Source organism: Strongylocentrotus purpuratus, unplaced genomic scaffold (assembly GCF_000002235.5).
Source record: "Strongylocentrotus purpuratus isolate Spur 01 unplaced genomic scaffold, Spur_5.0 spur5_scaffold_4, whole genome shotgun sequence".
NCBI lineage: Eukaryota > Metazoa > Echinodermata > Echinoidea > Camarodonta > Strongylocentrotidae > Strongylocentrotus > Strongylocentrotus purpuratus.
This window is the reverse complement of record NW_022145610.1, coordinates 17,114,521-17,138,627: the sequence shown is the minus strand read 5'-3', so window position 1 is coordinate 17,138,627 and position 24,107 is coordinate 17,114,521. Positions and strand designations below refer to the sequence as shown.

The 24,107-nt window shown below is 34.6% G+C and overlaps 1 protein-coding gene across 1 annotated transcript; it reads right to left on the bottom strand.

Annotated features, from left to right (window-relative positions):
* Positions 1-11,905: 11,905 nt before the first annotated feature.
* On the bottom strand, positions 11,906-23,600 carry LOC115929060 (histone-lysine N-methyltransferase SMYD3-like). Its single transcript, XM_030997184.1, has 7 exons — positions 23,208-23,600; positions 22,539-22,599; positions 18,379-18,758; positions 15,046-15,148; positions 13,087-13,197; positions 12,477-12,573; positions 11,906-12,078 (listed from the first exon to the last, which is right to left on the bottom strand). The coding sequence occupies exons 1-7, from the start codon at positions 23,387-23,389 to the stop codon at positions 11,906-11,908; spliced, it is 1,107 nt and encodes a 368-aa protein (XP_030853044.1). The 5' UTR covers positions 23,390-23,600.
* Positions 23,601-24,107: the final 507 nt, after the last annotated feature.

Genomic DNA, 24,107 nt, shown 5'->3' with positions numbered 1-24,107 from the left:
AACCGTGGTACGGGAGAACCCTGCAACCGTGGTACAGGAAAGCCTTTATAACAGTGGTACGGGAGAACCACGATAACCGTGGTACCAAGAACCATGGTACTGAGAACCATGATAACCATGGTTCTTATGGTGGATGGTACTTCGGACGAAGAACCATGGTTACCATGGTTACCATACTTCAGTGTACCATGGATACCATGGTCTTTTGTCCAAATTACTATTCACCATAAGAACAGTTGTAACCACGGTTTCGAACCGTGGTACCATGGTAATTCCATGTAGTTGTTTTTATAAGGGTAAACTTATACTATACTATTATCATGATCATAATTACGATGTTTAATTTAATAGACATAGCATGCAATAAATATTATTTATTCTTATCATCATATTATCATTCAAGTTAAATGAATGATATTCTTCTCTCAAAGGAACATAATTCAGTAATTGGCCAAGAAAACAAAGATATATAAAAAGAAATCACATTGGTTTCAATATGTAGGACCCCTATATTAAGCCATAAAAGCCCATCACTTCTTAAAATCAATATCACATTTTAACAAACAATTAAAAATCAATACCATTTTTTGAGGCAAAAATCACAGAAGCACCCCCTTTTTTTGTTCTTCAATGTATATACATATGGCAATTCTTCAAGGATACATTGTCCCCTCGCAAAATTTGAAGTGAAGACCAAACCTCGCCCACAATTAGCCGATTTTACGACACGCACACATTGCATAGGCAAAGCAGACTCCGCCATTATATGTGTAAACTTATGAAATTGATCTTCTCAGCTCAAACAGGCACGGGGCTACACTTTCAATGAGAGGCGAATGATAACGTTTCATTAAGCTATGCAGTTGTTTGAGTTTTTTTATTTTTTATTATCCAGTGGGAATTTCCATTGACATTCATAACAGGAAGTATTATGTTAACCTTTCCACTACGGTGATCCTTCCGCTATAACCAAACCGTTCCGTTCACCCACGCGCATCTCAGCAATCACTCTCGTTATAACAAGTTATATGAGTATGTTATTAAATCGAGTGGGACCTTCAACTGACATTCATAACAGGAAGTATTATGTTTAACCTTAATTGTACATTGTGATCCGGGATTGTGATTCTTCCGCTGTCACTGAACTGTTCACCCACATCTCAGCAATCCATCTCGTTATAACAAGTTAAATGAGTATGATTGTTTCCGCCTAGGGGTGGGAATTCCCACTCATAAATAATTATTGGATAACATAACACTGATACTATCTGGTACTGGTACTGTTTGGTACGGTCATATGTAAATGTATTTGTATAATTCACTAATTATTCCATATACTCGAGTTATGTGTACCTAGCTAGTATGTGTTATTCATTGTGGGATCTGAACATTGACACTCAACTTGGTGAAATATCTAAGTAGATTGCAAGGAAGGTCATAATGCTGTATTACAGTGGCGTAATGAGCACAAACGTTTGGGAGGGCTGACAAAAAAATCCTCACCACTCCTCTGACATGCAGGCCCCGCTGAACGTTTTTCAAAGAAGGGTCTAGGGGGGAAATCCCTAGGCGGGGGTCAAGGGGCGGAGCCCCCGAAGCTCAAGGGGTATGGGCATCAGTGGTGGATCCTTGAATTTCTTATATACCGGGGAGACATAATAGCATGGGGTGAAATATATGTAAAACGATGAAGCGATAGAGCGAGGCTTTAGCGGCGAGGGAGCGGAGAGACCAAGCGTGGTGGGTCTGGGAGGGGGTTCTGACCCCCTCCCAGAGTAGAAAGCATTTGCAAATGTAGAACCACATTAGGTACATTTTCAGGCACTTCCTGGAGTAATATGACGTAAAATTGCTTTCTCCTACCCCCTCCAAGATTAGGGATCTTTTTCAATTTGAGAACCACACTTGGCGCGTTAATGTCCACCGGCACTTCCTGGAGAAAAAAAAACGAGGCCTTCTGATTGGTTAGAAGTTAGAGAAAAGAGATCTGTCACGTCGTGAGACGTTGTATATGCTTCGTTTTATTTTTAAGATATGAATGTGTTAGCAAAGAAAATAATACTAAGCTGGAAGAATTGTTGAAAATGTTATTTTTCACTCAATCATTGAGTTATTAATGTTAATATGTATTACTATTATGGAAATAAAAACCTCGCTTGAGGATAAGAGAAGAAGAAAAAATTACTGAAGCTTAGTTTTAATTAAGACATAATACAGACTTTTACAGGAAACATTGTTGAGGTGAAATGTAGACACATATTATGGTAGATAATTAGTCAGAACTTACAATTCTTTGAGATGTATCCAGTGGGTAAAAACTTCACAAGTACAACAAAATATGATTTTCCGGGTCTACTTTATGTCAAATTATATTGAGTGATTGTTATGGAGCTGTTACAAGAACATGATGATTCTAGTTTATCCTCTTGAACTCTCTATCTGAAAGCACACCAGTACATGGATGAGATTCTTCAATCTGATACTTGTAACAACTCCACTAATTCCTGTCTGGAACAATGTGTTCATGTACTTGATAAGTTGAGGGGGGGGGGTGTATTATCCTAATATTTGTAATGTTATTAGGTTTAATAGGAAAGAGACATGTTATGGATACTTGGTCATAAATAATAATAACAGTGCCTTATTGCTTCGCAGTTTAATTTGTCTTTTGAAATATAAAAACACTTTATGAATCCTTCATCACGGGGGATATACAATAGACCAAGATATTTAAAAATATATAAAATCTAGCTATTTAAAAAAAATTACTCAATACTTGCTTGAAAGGTGTGATTAGAATAATGGCCAGCTTCAAGAAAAGATGTTAGTTTCTCACTGTTTTCTGTATTTTTCTAACCTATCATTGCTGCAGGATTGGAATGATTCCATCTGGATACTTCATTATCAATAAACCGAGCATCAGTCTAGAAGGTTGCTGAAATCTTAAAGCTCAGTTTTAGAGAGGCTGCTATATACTTGGTCGACCAGGAAACGGAAACCTCACCAAATTCCTTTGTTTTTAGATATCACATTGGAACATTGATAATAAGATTGGAATTTGTCACTGCTGACGAATAGGGTGATCTGCAGGACGAAGAAATGATGGTCAGATGGCATCTCAAGAATGTTCAAAAGGCCTCTCAGCTCATATAGCTCAGCTCAGTGGTCACACTGAGAGGGGGTTGTTTTCTATTCCCGTCCAAGGGGAACTCGGATCACGGTGATTGGATGATGCATTTTTAGAAAATCTTACCACAAAAAAACGTACTAAAATATTTTGACGAACTCAAGGTAATCTGCTAGATCTGCTGCAGATGACCTTATTATATGAAAATTGGAAATTTAATATTTATATTTATAAAGAGAAAAAGACAAAATGATCAAGAATAAATTTCAGAAGTCTTTCAGTTTTGAATTTATATTCATTTATTGATTTCATTATAAGCTTGTGAATGTACTGAAAGTCTTGAAACTGGGGCAAAAGGATGAGATTAGAATGTAGCACAAATAGTGAGTGAAAGAAAGTGTCTTTTGATTGTACTGTCGGGGTAACACCCTCACATAGCATCAAGCTCCGGCTATCTTAGAGCCCTGGCGATTCTGTTTGAAATAAGTTTATATTTCCCCATGTACATTTATATCTATAGTACAATGATTTTATTATGTATTCAGAACTGAAGGAAATAAAAATGAAATGAAAGAAGAGTGATCAAAATCAGAAAAACAATATGAAGAGTGAAGAATAGTATTGGAAAAGTTAGACAAGTTGAGACAATGATGGCGAGAAATAGTAAACAATTAAGAGTGAATGAGAAAAGGTCAAAATCATTGAGAAAGAATAGCAGGGGAGGATAAACCAAATAAAGAAAATGAAAGTGAGAAAGGACTATTAAAAGTGAAAATAAAAGAACATGAGGAAAATGTTCAAAAAGGTAAGAAGTGATGTAAAAGAGAATTTCAATGATCAGAACATTTAAATTCATGAAAAGAAAATGGGATGAGAACTTGACAACCCTTGATGCAAGATTAGTGGGTTAAATTGGCACGATGGAATATATTGTAAGAAACTACATCTGCAGTCAGTTTGACTTGTTAGTGTGTCCATCAACTTTCATCTTCACTCTTGATCATTTTCCCTTTCACTGTACATGTATTAATGTGGTAAAATTGTCCTATCACACTTCTCTCATACTTGGATTCTTCTACTCTTCCTTCCCCAGTCTCCACTTCCTATAATTCTTCATCTCTACTTCCTTTCTTACAAGTATGACTAACATTGTATATTTCTCTGATACCAAACTTGCATCTGAATATCTCTTGCTCTCAATTCCTTATTAAATCTCTCTCCCCATCCCCCCATCTCTCTCTCTAAAATAAATTAAAAACCAACACGACAGTTCAAGTTGGCTGTTTATTTATTAAGGCATGAGAATACAGCGTGTTTGTGTACAAGTAAAATGTTCTTTACATAAAAGACACTAAGTCGAATCTTGATTATTGTGTATTATAACTAAGTGCTGTCTAATTTTTTTTCTCCATTTTGTATACGTTTCTAGCTCAAGTCGCATTAACATTTATTTTAAAATATTCCTGCAAAAAGGATACAAATACATGTACAATGTATTTCGAAGTCAGACTTTGGACCAATTATCTCTTCAGTTAGAGGAAAGCATGTAGGCCTACATGACACTACATGTAAGTGTATTTTCTTTTCGACTTCTCGACAAAATATTATACCATTTCTCAAACTTATTTATTTAAACATATTTATACATGATAACAATGTTTGACAAAGCTGTTTTCACATCGGTCAATACAACATATAAATGAAATGAGGCAAACATAACAATTTATTACAGGGATATTAAATAGACTTTGGACCAATTATCTCTTCAGTTAGAGGAAGGCATGTACATGTCACGACATGTAAATGTATTTTCTCTTCGATTTCCCGACATATATTATACCATTTCTCAACGTATTTGTTTAAAAATATTTATACAGGATGCAGGGACGGATCCAGGATTTTCTTCCTGGGGGGGGGGGGCACACGGGGGAAAGAGAACATATATAAACGACTCAGCCAGCTGCTGTGGGAGGGGGAGGGGGGGAGGGACATTTTTGTTTTGGTCCCCAAAAATCGAAACGACTCAGCCAGCCGCTGAATAAGCGGGTGGGTGGGGGGGGGGGAGATAAGAGGACACTTTTTTTGGGGGGGGGGGGGTCACGAAATTTGTAAATTTGAAATTTTGCTCCGTTTGGGGGGGGGGGGAAGGGGTAAGGTCATCTTTTTAGGTCAGCCATTTGTATATATTTTTATTTTTTATTTTAATAACAAAAAAACAAAAAATTGGCCCGGGGGCGGGGAAACGTGCCCCCTGTGCCCCCCCCCCCTTTTGGATCCGTCCCTGAGATGACAATGTTGGCCAACGCCGTTTTTCACATTGGTCCTGTATATACATGGTAACATACGAAATATCAATAAAATGAGGCAAACATGACAATTTATTTCTCGGACATTAAATAGACTTTGGACCAATTATCTCTTCAGTTGCATGTACATGACACTACATGTAAATGTATTTCTCTCTTCGACTTCTCGACAAAATATTATACCATTTCCCAAATTTATTTGTTTAAAAATATGTATACAGGATGACATTGTTGGTCAAAGCTGTTTTTCACATTGGTCCTGTATATACATGGTAACATACAAAATATCAATGAAGTGAGGCAAACATAACAATATGTTACAGGGATATTAAATAGACTGGACCTTTTATCTCTTCAGTTAGAGGAAGCATGTACATGACACTACATGTATTTGTATTTTCTCTTCGACTTCTCGACAAAATATTATACCATTTTTCAAACTTATTTATTTAAAAATATTTATACAGGATGACAACATATAACAGGGATATTAAATAAAATGATATGAAATAACCAGCGAATAGAGACATGGATATAAATTTTTAGATTTACAAAATGAGGTTATCCAACGATTTGAAGAATAGTATTAACAAAAATTTAAACTTCACCGGAAATGTAATTAATTATTTCACAATAGAATCAGAATCTTACCCAGCACACTCGTAGGAAACGAGACACAACACACCATTCCGGTGATGTAGTATTATTAGGTATAGCGCACCAAAAATAAGTACAACAAACACATGTTATTTGATGATTGCAAATGATCAAGCTTCATGAAAGCTTCAACGAACAAAAAACAGAATTGAAATCGGTCAATGCGTTGTGATTTTATACCATTTGTTGGATATCGCAAAATTACCGAAAAACCTGCCAGAAATAGTCAAATTGGCAAAAATGGCAAAATTCGACAAAGTTGACAACTTAATTCATCATTTTCTTGGACTTTTCTTAATAAATTAAATTATCAGACACTAAACTATCATCTTTGAGGTAAAAAATACAAAAAAGAAAATTCATATATCTCGTTTTGAAAACAGAAGCCAACAAAATAAGTCATTTTTGCCATTTTTGCGAATCTGCAGATATGAAAAAGTTGTGAATATAACTAAGTCCACCTAATTAATATGCGCATATGAAATCAAATCAAAACCGAAATTGATACATCAGTGAAACCTATGTAAATCAGACAGGTATGGAAATATATTTTTTTGAAGAAAAAAAAATTATGAATATTCATCAAATATGCAAATTAGGTCATTTCAGCTAATTATATATTTATATATATATATATATATATATATATATAGGAAAGTAAAACTGTTCATTTTGTTGGCATTTTTTAAAGCATATATGTATAGATCATATTTACACCAAATATTAACATTAAATTCCAAATATTTTTGCAATGCCAATAAAATATGGCGATGGAAATTACTTGGATCACCGTTACAGCTATTTCCTCATATGTTTCATAATTATTCAGAAAAACCGATCAATTGATAAAAATTTGCAGACTTTCAGCTACATCAAAGTATATGTTTCTTTTAAAAAAATGTCAGATTTGAGGATTTATGACGATTTTCCGAGAAACAATTCAACAGGCCATAACATTCTACAGGGACTGAATTTTAGAGAAAAACTAAATTTAATGACCCCATGCAGTACAGTTGCGGCTACCTTGAGTGTAAACAACAAATTGATTTAATGAGTGAAACACATGCGAATATTACATTTTTGTAGGGGAGTTTTATACATTGAGGTGCATTTTCACCACGCAGAATAACAGTCAATGGACGATCAGCGGGCCATGTCACACATGGCTGAAAAGACAATATTCTAATTAATAATTTTACATATTTCCCACATGCCTATAACAATAAAACTACACAGAATTGTAGTCAAAGGTATGCTTGAAAGATATGTGAAAAATATTGTTCAGTTTTGTTTAAAATAAATTTACGAAAATTGCTATTTCTACCAACTGACTGCTGTTGTGTGTGTGTGTGTGTGTGTGTGTATTTGCGTGTGCGTGTGTGTGTGTGCATGGGGCAGACTGTGTGTACAGGTAGTGTGATCACCCTAGTATTATACTTAGGGCACACAAAAGTAAATTTTATTCAAATGGGTAGAAAATAAACACAACACATATACATCCATATGGCGTCACTGGTGATTTAGTACATTAATGAAAATGCAATTGTTTATAAAGGTGTTTAAATGAAAGAAATAGACGTTGAAATCTGCAAAGTACCAGGTAATGAGTTCCATATAACACCTCCTTTAATAGAAGTGGGCCCTGTTTTACCAAACTTGTTATCAATAACAACTGCCACATATGTATGGTAAATCTGCTCACAGTCAATCAAATGCAAGTATTTAAGAAGCTTAGTATCACAATGATCGTAACATGTTGATGAACAAAAAGTTTTATGAAACAGGGTGTTCAAATTTCTAGATTTACAAACTACGATGACTACATTTCGGATGGATTGTATGCCAGCTTCTCAAACTTATGTCTCTTGTTGTTTCATTTCGATCTTTCTCTCTGTTGCTCTGTCCTTATGTCTTAGTATTTCCAGGAACAAGAACAGTTCTTGCACTTCTAACATCAGTGAATGCTTTGGGCCATGCGTTACCTCCAAAACACTCTTTGTCTGAAAAAACAAAATAATTAATATTTATTTTTAAAAAAATAACAGACATATTTGGCACCATCCTAGATCAGAAGCAGAAAAATTCAGGAAAAGTTCAACGAGGGTTTAAAGAGTGAGAAAGAGAGAGAGAGAGAGAGATAGCGAGAGAACGAGCAGGAACGAGTCAATCAAAAATATGAGAGAAAAACAATTTTTCAATCAAATGGATGACATAAAGGGATACGTTTATTGGTTCGATGCGATGAAAAGAAAATACACCTGTATTGATCTACTTTATCATACATGCTCCTAGCATGCCAGCAAGGTCACTTCCTCTGTCTTTATGGATTAAAGTAGATCAAATTCATTCCTTATTGATTGATAAATTATTCATCTTTTGTCCTTGCTAAATTATATTAAAGGTAAAGACCAGTATTGGAAACGCCCCAATTTCAAAAAATGAAATGAAAGCTCTCATTACCAATCATGTAAAAGAATATGTTTTGACTAATACATGATAAAAAATTTGCCGGGAAACCGCCTACTAATTCATATATTTGGTAAATTTGTTTCTCTCATGGTCTGTGAGAGATATAGGGTAGTCCCATATACATCTTTCTGTGTATAGTGCTTGTAACTTTACGAAGAATGGGCCAAATTTGATGATTCCAGAACCTTGCAGATGCTAGATGCTAGATGATCAACCTTTTCTGATCGATTCCACAACGTTTCTTTCACAATGCAATCGCATGACCATAATCGGTCTTTACCTTTAAGGCGAATGACTCGGTCAGAATCTGAATACGAATGTCCAGTTAGCAACACACTTGCTTTTGATGTATATACTGGGGGTTATGATACTTTTTCAGCCCAAACAACTACATGTATAGGTATAACATATTGCTCCGATTGTCTCATTTTCGCTCGCTGGATCACTGCAGCACAAACATAGCTCATTCGACGTCACTACCAAACTAGCCAATCAGCTGTCAATGACGTCATATTGAATGCGGCGGCAAATATATTTTGTGAAATTATCGAGAAATGGACTATTTCTAATTGCAAACTAGTTTCATTTTTGGATGGAAACGCAGCCATTGTTATCTTGAAATTCATTGAAGTCATCAGAAAAGGCCAATTTACGTCTCAGATGATTCAAGAGGTCTATTTTGTAGATAAATTTTCAATTTCTTAGAATGTTCCACTGTGTTGCAGGGTACCGGGTGTATGCCATTGGGTGTGATGTGTTCGCGCGCAATGGTGCGAATTATAAATTATTCTTCTTCTTCGCTATAAGTACAGGCCACCGCGCCGTCGGGTGTGAACATTTCTTTCCTTCTCAATACAATAACTTTCACCTGCCTAAGTTATTCAAACCATACGGAATTGTGGCGTCTCGCCACTTCCATTACGTAATCATTAAAAGGATCTGCATATACAACATTTTCCTGCTATACGTTGTACCGCAGGAAAATACAAATCTCCCTCGTATACCTTACAGTCCAAACGATAAATATGTGCCTTAAACGAAGCAGGCGACAATCGGCGTAGCAGACGACACTTGATAGTAATTTTGTACGTGAGATTGCTTTGCTAAATATAAATTACTTTGTTAATAAATATCAACTAAAATTTCTTTTACATATCTTTAAACCATCATTGATATTTAATAATTAATGAGTGAGTAAAAGAAACATACCAAACTATATAATGATATGAAATACTTGGTGGCAATGAGGGGAGTTTGACGTGATGACTGATGGCACCCCTCTGTTAATAACCGAATAGTCCATGGTGTGTCATGAATATTCATGTTTTTGCTTACCTCGGCTAAATGTTTGCTTTTACTAAATGGAAAAATTACGGTGGGGGGGGGGGGTAGATGAAATGGAAATAATGAACAAAGCAGAAGTGATAATTGATAATTCATGCTTCTTATCCTTCGTGTGCTTGATATATAATCTTAAAATCGCTTGGCAGACTGAGTCCAAAGTTCGACTTGTTTCACGTGTGTATTATAGGCAATGGCGAGCTTGCAACCTATTTTGAAAAATTACGGTGGGTGAACTTTCAAAAGTCAATGAGACATGTGGGCTCCAATGAAAGAGCTAGTGATAACGTACGTCGGGGTGAATGTGCCTTTCGTTTAAACAAAAAATGGATTTTTAACGATTTAAAAAAAAAAAACGTCCATAGGCTAACATGTTAGGCTGCTGACTCTGACGATAGGGGGCGTTGTGAAATGAGACTAAACGGAGCAATATGAAGCTTTTTCACTAATGAAACAGAGTGGTCGAACGGGATTGGGTGAGGTTACGTACCTCAGATGATTCTGGATTTCACTGTGTATCGTATAGTCGCATTTAATTACCATCGTCTACCCCCCCCCCCCCACCCCCAATCCATGCACCATCCTTGAAGATGGAATAATGCCCGCACTTATTAAAGGTAAACTTTAATAACCGCACAATTCTACAGTTCTACTCAGATACTAATGTCAAATGTTGTCAAAAGAGCAGAATTAAAAATAAATTGATAAAAGTTCAGTAAATTTTTTTTAAACACCCACTATTGTAGTCTATATAACGTCCCATCAATTCATAAAAAAGAATAGTTACCTCTGTGAGATATTTTTTAGCATCTTCAAGTCTCCCCAGCTCAAGTAGTATTCTAGTCATTCTCAGGAGGTAAATCCCTAGAGAGGCACTGTACGGTCCTTTATAGAGATATCTAAATCAAATAACAGTCAAATTCAGGCATAAAACTACGGTTTTGCAAAATGTACAGTGGGTCCTATGACAATTAACCCCTGGACAATTACCCCTCAAGAACAACAACCCCCTTGCACATGCAATTATAAATTTATGCATGGCATCCACCCATATCTTAATCCTTAGTATTCTTGCAAGATTACCCCCCAAAACGCCAAGCGCCATGTGCTAACAAGCCATATTAGGGGGAAGATCTGCTGATAATATCACACTTCCTCAGCCTGATCAGTGTTTATAACGGCTTAATCAATATACCATTTAAGGTCTGTTCATTATCTTAAAGGTATTACAAAGTTTTGGTATGAAGTCATGAATTTGGTTCAAATGGACATATTGGAAGCATATATGCGATCTTACATTATTCAGCGATCGTTGTCGCGGTTGAAATCGAGTCTGAAGTTATGAAACTAACATAATAAACACTTTATATTGTAAAGCTCCCTCTCAAGGTCAAGATATTAATTAAGCTATAAAACAATTTTTCTCGACTAAAATCGACCGATTAGCTATTCCCGTTTGGAAATTATATACCACAACTACATATTATGAGATTTTCATGGTCGCAGCTACCATTTGTACGGCTGTAGGCGCTTTTTGATATTCATCAAAATTTACCGGGAGCACCGGTAAATTTTTATATTCAATTTATCTCGAAAGCAGAAGTATTTTAGGGGCTAAATTTTATAGTGCTTATAATACATCCAAAGGGGCATCCAAATATATCAACATTGTATAGAATGACTATCCACCCAATTTTCACAAATTCACAAAACTTTGTATTACCTTTAAACAAAAAAAAAGATAATTCATATATCTGAATGTCACTAATCACTAATTGTTCTATAAATGTGATGGTTATTTTACCTGACCGCTAAGAAAGCATAAATACTTGTAAGTGAGCAACCAGACGGCCGACGGTTTTAGGTCCCTCTCCGAGGGGACCTAGTAGTGAAAATTAATGGTTTCGAACGCGGATCACCGGATTACGAGACCACTGCTCTACCAACTGAGCTATCGCGCCCCCTGTTCTGTGTAATGTGTATAATGAGTATAATGAACATAGTCTTACCTGTTAGGCTCTATGTTCAGCTGTCCAGTCTCAACAGCTTTCTGCCATGCTTGTGAGTCGATGCATGCTAGAAATGCCGCATTTCTGACCTGGTACAGGAGATGATGATTGGCTGGAATATTGCTAGAGTAGTCCATCGGCTTCAAGTAGGGTGCACACAGCTGCAACACTTTCGCCCAATGTAAATATCACAATTAAGAAAGAATAAACCCATACAATGAACATTGATCGAGATGGGGACAAAAAGCTAAGAAACTGAGAGGACTAACATGGGGTCAGTGAGTTTGGAGCATAGAGGAAACTAAAGGGTAAATGAGAGAGAGAGAGAGATAGACAGAGATGAGTAGAAAAGGGGGAAAAGGAGAGCAAAAGAGAAAAATAGATTACAACGCAATGTATTTGTAGAATGTGATTTGTGCAAATAAAAAAGCGTCCTAATAACTCTATGATAACGACAAATGAACCAAACACAAAAGGTAAAAACAATTATTGACTTCATTCCTAGTATTTCAACTTATTGACAGGTAATTATAGTCATTGTATATTTTAAAAAATTTATATGTCAACAAAGGATATCTTGTGCCTTCTCTGCATCCTTTATTCGCTCCAAGGATTTCTTCAGACCTCTGAGCTCTTCACCTAAACCATCATCTGGCCCCAATGCCTGAAATATACAGAAAATATTTTATCAGAATGTAAACAAGATAAGCTTGATAATAAGAACATTTTTATTTTGCACTAAAATGCATATATTGCAAGTTTATATGTAAAACAATTTCTATATGGACTTTGAAAATCACTTATTATCTAGTGCATTACTGAGGATAGATCCATGCAGGTATCGACTGCCTTGGCTAATGCATGCATGCATAAACATAAGTTACTTGAGAGTTATATCATTATTTCATATTTGAGTTTAAATAGAAAGTAAAGTAGCGCGTAGATCGTATTATTGTTCACTACTTTGAACATTGGAAGTTATAATGGTGCACAATCATTAATGAAACCGCAGACCTTATCTTGAGATCATCAATACAATTCAAGTTCAAAGATATCGAGTACATGTAGTTTAAAAGAAAACTACCTACCGGTATACAACTTGCATGTTATTTTCAGGCTATTTTGCAGCATTTGAGAAGAGTAAAACAAAGGATGAAACTGTAAAGTAAAGACTCACATTGATTTCTTCGATGCATTTCACACACTTGCAGGTGAAATGATAGCTCTCTTTCAGATCAGCCTGTCTCACTTTAGCTGGTTTCATGGCATCTACATAGCTGATTGTACACTAAAACCAAACGAAAACCGGTTGTAAGGATCTTAAATTATAAGCACATGTTATTCTTATAGTGCATGTACAAGTAAAGACCAATCATGTTTTCAAGGTCATAGATTTGCTTGATTCTTTTTCATATGACCAGACTTACCAGCAAATTGATGAATGTTGACCATTGTGATATCTTCCAGTTGTGACGAATATCTAAAGAATCTAAAGAATAAACATCAGTTCTTCATAACAGTTGAAGCGTCCTTCACTGCAAAATATAGAACTGATATACATACCCTAATGAACGGTTGGTAACAAAAGATACAAAAACCATCTAGAGGTATAAGACAGGGGTGTCCCATATCTGCAGTATTATTTATCCTTAGCATTGAAGCTCTTGCAAATGAGATTAGACAAACAACGATATATTAGGCTTGAGTGTTGGTTGTAATGAGAAAACATTAAAAATATTACAGTTAGCAGATGACATGACATTATTTGTTTGTACAGTTATGTCAGGTAATACAGCTATAAAGATTATTTAAAAAATTGAAAAGTATTCTAGAATCCAATTAAATGAAAACAAGACAAAAGCCCTCTGGTTGGGAACCAACAATCCATCAAATACTATCGGAAATATGTTATGGGAAGATGTTTATGTTAAGTCACTCGGTATTTATTTTTGTAAAAAATAAAGATATAGGCTTTAAAATGAACTGGTCTGAAGAGAGAATATTACAAATAAAACAACTGTTAAATCTTTGGAAACAGAGAAATCTCACGCTTAAAGGGAAAATAATGATATTAAAATAATTGATAATGTCGTAAATCATTTATACATCACAAGTCTTGTCTTGTCCTAAAGAGATAATTAAGGAGCTCGATAAGTTCATTTTTAATTTTTATTACAAAGGTTAAAAGGATAAATGTATTAAATAGTACTCAAGAAGGTGGTTTAGATATGTTGAATGTTCAAACAAAGGTTGCATCGTTAAATATAAATTGGTTTTGTAAATATCTAAGCGATGAATTAAATGCAGGTTGCAAATGTGTGTTTGACTATTGGTTTGAGCAAATTGGTGGTATAAAGGTTTTAATGAATTGTAAATATAATACAAAAAACGCAAGTTTTCTGGAAAACAAGATGCCTCATTTCTACTATAATTTAATTTTGATCCTTTTCTTGTATAAAAGCTGTTACTACCCAAAAAAGGTTCGATCATGTACTTTTGACAGCTATTGTAGAGAAATAATTCGGCTGAATAAAAATGTAACGTATAAAAGGAAAATGCTTTTTTATAGGAATTGGATACATTCTGACATTTTGTTTGTTTGGGATTTAATGGATGGGAAAGGTTTTCTACCAGTTAATTAAGTCAATATGTTTTAGCATGAAGTTGAAAGGAATATAAAGAAATATTTCATGTCTAATTTTAATGTCAAACCATGTCATCTATTGTTTGGTATTGATTTTAATTCAAAGAAGGAAAAAGATATTGATATTATTTTGAATAATCCACTTTCTACTGTTTAGCAAAGCTTTGTTGGAAAAGAATTTTAAAAGAAAACAACAAAAAAGATCCTTCTTCATATTTTTATTTACCTATTAAATTATCGTTTACAAATATAAGAAAATATTAGAAAACCATGTATATCTCTCCAGAAATGGAGGTAAATGATAAAAATGTGGATATGTTTATATCATTATGAAAAAATAAAGAAGACCTGAATTGGTTATTTTACACAACATCAGAAAAACAGTCAATGACATTTCTTTAAAAATATTCAGGGTATTTCCTCTCATGTGCATATCCAGAACATAGAAAATTAAATAAATGAGGTATTTGAGAATAAAATATGTGGTCTCACCTCATCTCCTTCTTTGACATCTTTAACAGTCATGATTTGAAGTTTTCTCCCATCACACACCCATGCACAGTTAGGATCACAGGAATGGTTCAACATAGATGCTCTTAAAAACAGGAACAGTTAAAACAGAGAAATAATAATGACACATTTATTTACACACACAAAATAATTAATGTATGGGATTGGGAAGAGAAAATGTAATAGTTTATTATGCTAATGAAATCATGCTTAACTTACAAGTACAACATACAATCAAAACGATGAAAATTATGGTTGTTTAGAATTGGTTGACATTATCGATAGTGCTTTAAAGGTATTTGTCCTATTTGTAGGCCAACAAAGAAAACCAAAAAAGGTAAAATTCCAACGGCATGTGAAAGATAAAACTAATTTAGAACTTTCCTAATAAAAAATGGGGGCTTGAAAATGTCTTTAAGTTGGAAAATAACGACTACGACTTAGGTGCTACCAAGTCAAAAAGAAAGAGTCTGATTTTCAGACCATTGTACCGAATGGTCGTACGTTTTGAACTGCGCAAAGATTCAATCAGTTTAATTTTGGCCATTACAAATAGTGGGTTATTGATATAGACAAAGGATCATGTACCCTTTACAGCTCATTTTATGTATGTTATTACCAAAGAAGAAAAAAAGCCATTCAGTCACTTCATAGTGTCTAACAATGAAGTCTAGCAAGTAAACGGGTTTCCTTTGCATACTTTGAATATTAGGACACCGCTAACGTTTAAATTTTACAGATAGGACATACATGGCATATTCATAATTCCTGCAAAGTTCGATATAATTCGATGTTGGCTGCAGAAGGGACATAGTATCTTTAACCAATAGACCAAAATATTTCTGATAGACTTTGCATGCAAAGACGGCCTTGGCATGGCCGCAATTACAACTTTCGATTGAAAATGTCGATCCCAACATCTGATTAAAAAACAAAAGCCACTGTTTCTATAGCTCATAGTCTCAGCTATAATATACCTAAATTTGGGAGAACATAGCGCCCAAATATGCTTGATAGTGCTCAAAGATTAATGTCATGTAGATTCATGATTTGAACGAAATTCACGTTCCCTGGGGCCTAACACGCAAATTAAGACCATTCTGTCATGATACCTTTTAAATAATCGCAATTTTCACTATGATGACGTCATCAAAATAAAAAATAACGTGTACTGATCTTGGAGAAGATTTTCCTAGCAATAACATATCAACATTAGGAAGAAAATTGTTCAATATTTAAAGAGATACAATCAATTTTCCATAAATATGCTGACGTCATAATGAGCAAATTCGTATTTTGAGTTCCAAGGTCAATGTGATGAGGTCACGATTTACTTAACGGCCAAATGAGACATGAAATCATATCTCCGACTCATATTTTATCCAAATATAAGAACAAATTGAGGATTCCAGGGCATCCATAAGAGCTAAAATAGATTTTGTATAGCCATGTTTTTGCACATAATTTATATGTTATGTATTACAAGAGCTCGCGCGCAGGGACATTTAACTTGAATGGACGCTCATTCCCTTAATAATGGTCATAAAGAAATAAACATGGTATCAAATTGTTTGGGAAAAAATGAGAAATATCGTGTCAAAACAAATAAAGGAGGAATTATTTTGCTTTCGGCCGTGACGAACGAAAGCGCGCGCGCAAAAATAAAATGCCAATTCTTATAATGGCGTACGAGCGCGTTTTTTGACCTGGAATTGACCGGACGGATATTGAACTTGATTATGATAAATATGAATGAGAAAGGACTTTCCGTTTATGAAGATATGATCATGAGTTGATTTTCAGAAGAAGAAAAAAAATATCACAAAATGGCGCCTAGATGACGTCATCACTCATGGTCAAGGTTGAAAACCTTATTGTGCTTTGTCCATATGCCTATACACAATGTGTGCAAAATGTCAAGGCATTTGATTGAGCCATGTTCAAGTTATCCTGCTAACAAAAAATTGGTTAGAAATACGAAAAATAATCTAACTAAAACATTAGGTGTTCTGTATTATATACATCCCATCTTAAAATTACATTTAAAGCGCTTAATACAATGTTTTCAAGCGCTTAACAAAACAAGGTACAACGTAACATAAACATACATCAATAATAATACATAATTATAATAATAACATAACAGATAATTAAAGACTTACTTAAAACAAAACTGCCCTATAAATTACTATTAAACAAAAAATACTTCAAACTTTCCCTAAAAGACTCTACAGATAGGGATTGGCGGATACTAAATGGTAAACTATTCCATAATTTAGGTACTGCAACAGCAAAAGTACGATCACCGTTACAGGTATTGGTTCGGGGACCAGGGGCGTATCGGGAATTAGCATGTGTAGTTGACCGTAATGAACGTGATGGAACAATAGGTTTGAGAAGGTTGTTTAAATATGATGGAGCATACCCATGTTTAATTTTGAATGCCAACAAAAGAATCTTAAACTGAAAACGAGTTAAAATAGGTAGCCAATGAACAGATCTAAGATTAGGAGTTATGTGTTCGTATTTTCTGGTTTGGGTAATGAGACGGGCTGTCATGTTCTGAATACGTTGCAGTGGAGAAATGGTGGAATTCGGTAAGCCAAAGTACAATCCGTTACAATAATCTAAATGAGAAGTCACAAAAGCGTGGATCAATCGTTGTGTAGACTGTCTGTCCAAATATTTTCGAAGTTTACTAATTCTGGAGATACCAAAAGCAGCCGTCCGACAAGTATTCCTGATATGTTGTTTCATGTTCAGTACATTATCAACAGTGACGCCGAGGTTACGAAGTTATCCCCAAGAAATGATTTCCCCATGTTTTTGCCCAGGTTATATAATTTGTATCATATATTGCATCCATGACATTTCACAATCCTTTACGAATTTCGAGACTATTTTCGGAATACTGTTTATTCATAATTATTAATTTTCATATAAATAGTTTATTAAAATTCATATTTTTTACGATTAAACAGAATACAAACAATTACTCTAAATTAGTGCATCCACATAAAAACATACTAGGCCTACTATCAATATAACTTGGGTGCTGGTGTGAGTAAATAATATTTTTAGGGGGGAAACCGGAGATTTATATTATCAATATAAAGAAAACAATAGTGGATAGTGAGGCAATGACGTCACAGACTCATGAGTGAGTTGCCAATTTGTCTTGTGATTTTTAAAGTTTTTCATGTCATTAAAAATTCATAAACTTTTTAGTTTCTTATTACTATCGTTCCGATTTTGCTCAAACTTGTCTTAGAGTCAGGTAAAACAATTATCAATCATTATAATAACAGAAATCACCTCAAGTATATCCCAACTGCAATGTCAATCAGATCATTATCACATACTGAGATGGAATTGCAGATAGTCGCCCCAAACATCTTCAACCAGCTGCTTAGCTCAGGTAAGATACCATCTTCGCAATCCTTCAACAAAGACAGCCATATCTCAAATGCATCCCTTCGTATCTGACCGCTCAGCTTCTCATGATGGGATTCCAACTGGTCTACGGTGGTTGGAAAACAATCCTCATCATCCTGAGTGCATGGAGGGGATCGTCTTTGCTTCTGGATAATATGAGATAGAAGCTGAACTGACTCAGCTAAGTCTGGAGGTATCATGGGATGTCTTCTCTTCAGTGTTTTGCAGTCTTGCTTGTGACATCTTGCCCAGTCTCCTCGCTGCACGGGGTACAAACATCAAAATAAGAATGTGTAGCGACTAATGTTACAGTGCCTTCATTTATATTTCACTGGTAATTGCATTTTCGATCCAAAATGGCTGCCTGAGAAGTCATACAGAGTTCGAGGATTTTGGTATTACGCCATGCCTTCGGAACTGGTTCCAACTGGATTTATTACTTAAAGATGTTATTCATAAGCATTTTGATCACATGATTAATTAACATAGATGTACGCGTATTTATTCATAAGTTTTTAGATCACGTGATTAATTAACATACATGTGCGCGTGTTTTGAACCAATCGCGCTGTGATTGGCGCTCTTCTGATTTTCCTGTGCTCATGCGGGAATCAGTGAGCTTTTTAATATCGGTATACACACATGCTGTTATTGTGTTGATTATTGTACTTGTCAAATTGTTATCCAACGAGGATGGAACTACTTCGTCCCCGGACCATTCCCGGTGGACGTGCTCACCTATTTACATCTTGTACTTTTTGCAAGATATATTTTGACTCTTTGTGTTCTGCATTGACGACACATTAATTCGCCGTGCAGTGAGAATAGAACATTTTTTATCTAACGTTTTTCTCACCTGCATTATTGTTTCACAACCTTTTATCATCGACTTCTTATGATATATATTGTCTTGACATTTTGATTATTTGACCTGCATCGCAAGTTGATCTATTGACCTCGACTGCATCTTTATTGTATTCGATTGACTGTCTCATCACCATCATCAACGAGACCGTCTTCACCAACGTCATCGTCTTCATCATCGCTGTTTTCATCATCGCTGTTTTCATCATCGTTGTCTTCATCATCGTTATCTTCATCATCGTCTGCACCATCGTTGTCTTCATCACCGTAGTCATCGTCTTCATCATCGTTATCTTCATCATCGCTGTAGGCCTATATTCATCTAGCGTGGATCATCGTCTGCATTTTCAACGCGATCGACCACCAGCTCATCGACCACCGTTTTCGACGAGCTAGTTTCTACATCTAGAACTTGAATAAGGTCTACTCTAAATTCAACTCCCATGACTCACTTAACGTTAATTATATTGTGATTTATGCTTTGCATTGTTTATCATTGTGGTTATTTTGACTGACTGAGTGCCTGTTGTTGATTTTCGTAGACTCTACGCTTAACACATAGGGTCTAGATCTATTTACATGTTCTAGGTCTAGGCCTGGTCTACTGAACTAGATCTGCTATACTATAGGCCTAGTTTAGATCCACCGATATATTGTTGTATTCTCGTGTTGTGCATTCCGTACACATACACAAGTAGAGATTTATTTAGTGTTTTTTTTTTTAACCACAATATTTCGTGCCTATGTAAGTAAATCTAAACGCTGTCTAGCTTAGATTTGAGTAGTATTTTCTTGACTGTTATTATTCATCCAGTGAATGATATTTAACTGACTCTGTTTTAGTACTGTCTTAAGTTGTACTGCACAGGACTCCTGATAGTTTGAGACATGTATTGAGCGATAATCATTAACCATAGTCTAGTGACTAAGTTGAGTCTCCTTTACACTGTAAAAAAGAATTTGTTCATTGGTAATTTTTACGTATTTTTTCCATGTAGAATTTACTAGAAAACATTAGTTTTGCCACTTACGCACTAAATTTAATTCTTGCTAACTCAAACTTTCAATTTAGTAGAACATACGTGGAATATTTAAGTAAAATCAAATACATAAGAACTTTAAGTAATTTCAGCTTGTATTAATTTAGTAATTTTAACTCAAAATCAGAAATTATACGTATTACTCAAAAATTTATGTTGATTATTCTTATCTTTTTAAAGTAAGGACCGATGCAGTGCGTAATAGAAATATTTACATAATTTATGAATATTCATTAAGACCAAATTAAACTCTTTTTTAAATAAAACAATTTTTTTTGTGGTTGAATGAAAATTTAAGGACTTTAAAACATTTACTAATTCATTTAACATGACTAAGCAAAGACAAAACAATTTTTAATTGTTACCCAGTTCAAAACAAATAAAAACTTGATATTTCAGGAAATTGTCAACCAATTTTTCTTTTAAGATGCTACGATCAAGTATATATAAAATTTGGAGCCTTTCAATATGTGTCGAATTGAAGCGTATGTAATAGTTTGTGATGGTGGTAGATATATATATATATATATACGGTTAAATCTTAAATAATAATAATAATAAATTACATTTATAAAGCGCTTAATACAATGTTTCTAAGCGCTTAACATACAAGTAATTAGGTACAACGTAAAATAAACATACAGCAATAATAATACATAATTCTAATAATAACATCACAGATAATTAAACTGCCCTATAAATTACTATTACTGATAAACAAAAAATACTTCAAACTTGCCTTAAAAGACTCTACAGATGGGGATTGACGAATAATAATAGGTAAACTGTTCCATAATTTGGGGGCTGCAATGGCAAAAGTACGATCTCCGTAACGGGTATTTGTTCGGGGACCAGGGGCGTATTGGAAATTAGCATGTGTAGTTGACCGTAATGAACGTGATGGAACAATAGGTTTGAGAAGGTCGTTTAAATATGATGGAGCATAACCATGATTAATTTTGAATACTAACAAAAGAAGCTTAAATTGAATGCGAGTTAAAATAGGTAGCCAATGAAGAGATCTGAGAATAGGAGTTATGTGTTCATATTTTCTGGTTTTGGTAATAAGACGGGCTGCCATGTTCTGAATACGTTGGAGTGGAGAAATGGTGGAATCTATAAAGCCAAAGTACAATCCGTTACAATAATCTAAATGGGAAGTCACAAAAGCGTGGATCAATCGTTCTGTAGACTGTCTGTCCAAATATTTTCGAAGTTTACTAATCCTGGATATACCAAAGGCAGCCGTCCGACAAGTATTCCTGATGTGTTGCTTCATATTCAATACATTATCAACAGTGACGCCGAGGTTACGAACTACTTTTGAAGGTACGATTTCAACGCCAGCAGCATCCAAGCACGGCAGACTGCAAGAACTTCTAAACTGCGAGGTGATATGTAGTACCTCAGTCTTAAATAGAAGTAGTGTTAGTGATATGTGATTAATCTTAAATAGAAGTAGTGAATGATTAGTGGATGTTACTTGTTAGATTAGATGGGTACCAAATCGTGCAATATGTAATCCTATCATAGCTTTTTTTTAATTATCTAAAATGATTACAATACTTAAATTATTTACGTTAATGTAACTCGATTTAACTGAGCAAAAATTTATTCAGCAAAATAAGTAAAATTCTACTTTAGATGCCGTAGGTAATATTTACTTAATAAAAATAAGGCAATTCTTTTCCTCAATTTTATTGGGTTATTTCGACTATTATTTTTTTACAGTGTACATTAATGTGCTTTTGGAAGTTATCTATGTTTGATTATTGATAGTAACTACCAAGGGCCTAGTGATACTTTTAGTTTAGTTGTCTGTCACCAGATAGACAGAAGTTTTTTTTTGATAATTCTGTAATCATTGTTTCTTATGTGAAATTAAACCATTCTGTTTCTAATGGCCAACTATACTAAATATAACATAGCCCCAAACTCCGTAAACTTTATATTAATCAATGCTGAGCACCTTAACAAAAAAAAAATCTGAATATTTTCCCAGAAATGGACATATTTCACTGGGACACTGACTGGTTAGATTCTAATATTCCATAGACTTAATTCAGGAATCATTCATTTCTGATATAGGTAATGGGTTTATGTTGGAGGGAACCAAAACAAAAGATTTGTTTTTACCTGACATGATTTATTGCAGTAGCTTACATAATTGCAACTGGAACACTTCTTTAGAGTTGAACTGAAAGTAAGATGAATATTAGAGTTGACTTGAATCTAGCGCTTAGAGACTTCGGTGGTAATAATATCATTCTTGAAATATTCAAAACAGTTTCAAACCTTAACAAATGTCATTAGAATGTAACATAATGCAGTATTTTACTAGGTCCAAACAAATACATTAAATGAAAAAAAAACAAGAGTAGAATTTTTATTAAAAGTTACAAACTTTAATCGATTCATGTTTACCTCTTTTGAGTTTTGTGGATATTGATAAAGTAATGCTAACTTTTATTTTTTAAGTCAGCATAATGATGATTAATTTAATCATTATTAGACTTCTATATTAGATCTATATTATTATCATGATAATAATTACGATGTTTAATTCAATCATAGACATAGCATTTAATAAATATTATTTATTCTTAATATCATATTGTCATTAAAGTTAAATGAATGATATTCTACACTCAGTGGATTTAACCCGTGCTAATTGGCCAAGAAAGAAAAAAAGTATATGAAAAGAAAGCACATGGATTTCAATATTATATAGGACCCCTAAAATAAGCCATGAAGACCCTATCACTTCTTATTATCACATTATAACAAAAAATTAAAAATCTATACCATTTTTGGAGGCAAAAATCACAGTAGTGTCCCCTTTTGTTGTCGAACAGTGTATATACATATGGCAATTCTTCAAGGATACATCGTCCCCTCGCAAAATTTGAAGTGAAGACCAAACCTCGCCCACAAGTAGCTGATGTTACGACACGCACACATTGCATAGGCATAGCAGACTCCGCCATTATAAGTGTAAACTTATGAAATTGCTCTTCTCAGCTCAAACAGGCACGAGGCTACACTTTCAATAAGAGGCGAATGATAACGTTTCATTAAGCTATGCAGTTGTTTGAGTTTTTTCATTTTTTTTTATTGTCCAGTGGGAATTTCCACTGACATTCATAACAGGAAGTATTATGTTTAACCTTTAATCACTACGGTGATCCTTCCGCTATAACCGAACCGGTCCGTTCACCCACGTGCATCTCAGCAATCACTCTCGTTATAACAAGTTGTATGAGTATGTTAAATCGAGTGGGACCTTCAACTGACATTCATAACAGGAAGTATTATGTTTAACCTTAATTGTACTTGTGATCTTTCCGCTGTCACTGAACCGTTCACCCACGCACATCTCAGCAATCCCTCTCGTTATAACAAGTTAAATGAGTATGATTTTTTTTCCGCCTAGGGGTGGGAATTCCCACTCACAAATTATTCTTGGATAGCATAACATTTTAGGCATGGACATGCTGTTCTGACACAAGCCAAAGGTAAAAGAAGAGTATGTAGCTATATCGAAACATTATTACTGATGTATGCATATATACAGCCTTTAAATTACCCAGAGACCTTGCAACATTATGATGTGATGCTTTGCCCACTGATTACAACACCCCCTAATTCATACAATACCCCCTTCACATGACAAAGCTTTTGGTTTCTTCAGCCATTTTTATGTAT